General features: G+C 43.0%; 1 protein-coding gene across 1 annotated transcript; it reads left to right on the plus strand.

Annotated features, from left to right (window-relative positions):
* Positions 1 to 341: 341 nt before the first annotated feature.
* On the plus strand, positions 342 to 2,056 carry LOC126785890 (aspartic proteinase nepenthesin-1). Its single transcript, XM_050511564.1, has one exon. It carries the CDS (start codon positions 485 to 487, stop codon positions 1,859 to 1,861), a length of 1,377 nt encoding a protein of 458 aa, XP_050367521.1. The 5' UTR covers positions 342 to 484; the 3' UTR covers positions 1,862 to 2,056.
* The last annotated feature ends 574 nt before the right edge of the window (positions 2,057 to 2,630 follow it).

Consider the following 2,630-nt stretch of genomic DNA (forward strand, 5'->3'; position numbering starts at 1 on the left):
TTTGATGAAATGAAAGCAATGACATGTACACAATTATACATCTTTGAGTATGCCTATGGCAAGTCCTTTGTAGTATTCTTCAGAGATCGATCATCTACTTCTGGTCCTAACGGATAGTGTGTGCTCTTTAATAATCATTTTGCATAAACACAATCATCATCGTCCATTATACTTAACTAGGTAAGAGTCATTGAAATAGGTGGCCAACATATATAAGAGAGTACTCCAAGACAATTAACAATATATATGTCCAACCTCCTAAGGGTGTGAAGTCACCTCAGTCTCTATCGATCTCTCTCGCTCTTAGGATTGTTGTTTGTTCGATCCTACATTCCATTTCCCTGGAAAAAGGAGAGACGCAAGATCATGCATTAGATACGACGCAACATCATTGATTTGTAAACCACATCTTACATTACTTAAATTTCCGACCACCACCTTCTGGATTAATTGATCGCGATCTCATTTCTCTACATCAATTGATATGGCTTCAGTGATTCTCTCATGGTTCAGTTTATTGATAACACTGGGAATACTAGGTGCACTGTTTGTTAACCCTTCGTGTTCCACTTCAAGACGAGCCCTAGATCTCCACGACCACAGCTTACAGATGCAACGTGGGTTCAAGGTGACTCTCAAACACGTGGATTCTGGAAGGAACCTTACCAAGCTCGAACGTCTTCAACGCCGAATCAAGCAAGGACGAAAGAGGCTGCAAAGGCTGCACGCAATGAAGCTCAAGAGCTCTGCATCACCTGATAGCCATACCCGAGTTGAAACTCCGGTTCATGCAGGCATGGGAGAGTTTCTGATGACGTTATCGATTGGTTCTCCGGCAAAGAGCTTCTCAGCAATCGTGGACACCGGGAGTGATCTTATATGGACTCAGTGCGAGCCTTGCAAGCAGTGTTATAAGCAGCCAACCCCAATTTTCAACCCCAAAAAGTCTTCATCTTTCTCAAAGGTGACATGTACAAGTGAGCTATGTGATGCTCTGCCCTCCTCGAAATGCAGTAACAAAAGCTGCGAGTACTACTACAGTTATGGCGATTCTTCATCAACTGAGGGGTTTCTCGCAACCGAAACTTTCTCTTTCGGAGACGTTTCCATTCCCAAAATCAGTTTTGGATGTGGGGAAGACAACGAGGGTGGCGGGTTCAGCCAAGGTGCGGGGCTGGTAGGGTTAGGGCGCGGAACCTTGTCGTTGGTTTCGCAGCTCAAGGAGCCCAAGTTCTCCTATTGCCTTACATCCGTGGACGACACGGAAAGTACGAGCACACTTCTGATGGGGTCAGTAGCAAGCTTAAACGGCACTACATCATCATCTGATGTTGCAAACATCAAAACCACCCCTTTGATCAGAAACCCATTACAGCCTACTTTTTACTATCTTTCCCTTGAAGGAATCACTGTAGGGGGAACTCGCTTGTCTATCGATAAGGACACATTCGCCCTGGGAGATGATGGTGGCGGTGGCTTAATCATAGACTCTGGAACAACCCTTACCTATCTTGCCGAGGATGCTTACGATGCTGTTGCGAAAGAATTCTCTTCCCAGATGGACCTTCCTGAGAAAGATGCGGTCGACACGGTAGGGCTAGACTTGTGCTTCGAATTGCCAGAGGATGCTACCAAAGTAGAGGTGCCCAAGTTCGTATTTCATTTCAAAGGTGCGGATCTGGAACTACCAAGTGAGAATTATATGATTGCCGATACGGGCGTGGGAGTCATTTGTTTGGCTGTTGGGAGCTCCGGCGATATGTCCGTGTTTGGGAATTATCAGCAGCAGAATATGCTGGTTCTGCATGATCTAGTCAAGGAGACGATATCGTTTCTTCCTACAATATGCGACCAGTTATGATGTTGTTTTCTGTGTGCACGCATTGTTTTCTGTGTTGTCATGAATTTCAATAATGTCATTCTTCTCTCTATTGAGGTAGAGAAAACGCTAGGTTGATCTGTATATCTACTAGGGTACGACCGTACTCAAACTCTTTATTACATGTATGTACATATAATTTGTAACTCAACCGTATATATACAATTTGTTTTGGTACATCTCACCCCTTTTAATTAAGTTCACTAGAACAGACTTTCTCAACAAGATTGCATAGCGTAAGCAATCCAAGGACTGCTAATTCTTAAAAATGTCTCTATGAAATCTGACAATGTATTCGGTAGACGCAGAGAAGCGACAGAGAGCAAGAACCAAATAATTTGTTAATTAGAAAAACCCCCGGACTGAGGTTGAACCCTGCAGACTTTAACCCCCGAAGGCCTATACTGCAAAGCAGTTCACTAAAATGAATGGGAAGTACATAAGAACTTACAACCAGGCCGAATAGCTCTGATCTTTGCTATTTCTCACACTCTCACTAGACTCTGCTGGATGGATGCAAATGCAATCTGACTATCACCACCTTATCGCCTTTGGTATAATAATTCATCAACCAGTTTAACTGAGCTACTGTACACGAGTAAGGAGTAACTTGGTGAAAAAACTATTGGAGTTATGGACTGTTACAAACTTACAAAAATCTAATCTTCTCAAAACAGAAAAAAAACTTACAAAAGTAACAGCCGTATGGTGATGTGATATTAGCAAAAAGGGAACAGAATAGGATTTTCCA

Source organism: Argentina anserina, chromosome 1 (genome assembly GCF_933775445.1).
Source record: "Argentina anserina chromosome 1, drPotAnse1.1, whole genome shotgun sequence".
In the NCBI taxonomy this organism is placed as follows: Eukaryota; Viridiplantae; Streptophyta; class Magnoliopsida; order Rosales; family Rosaceae; genus Argentina; species Argentina anserina.

Coding starts and splice junctions, on each gene's coding strand:
- LOC126785890 (XM_050511564.1), top strand. CDS start 485: ATGGCTTCAGTGATTCTCTCATGGTTCAGTTTATTGATAACACTGGGA.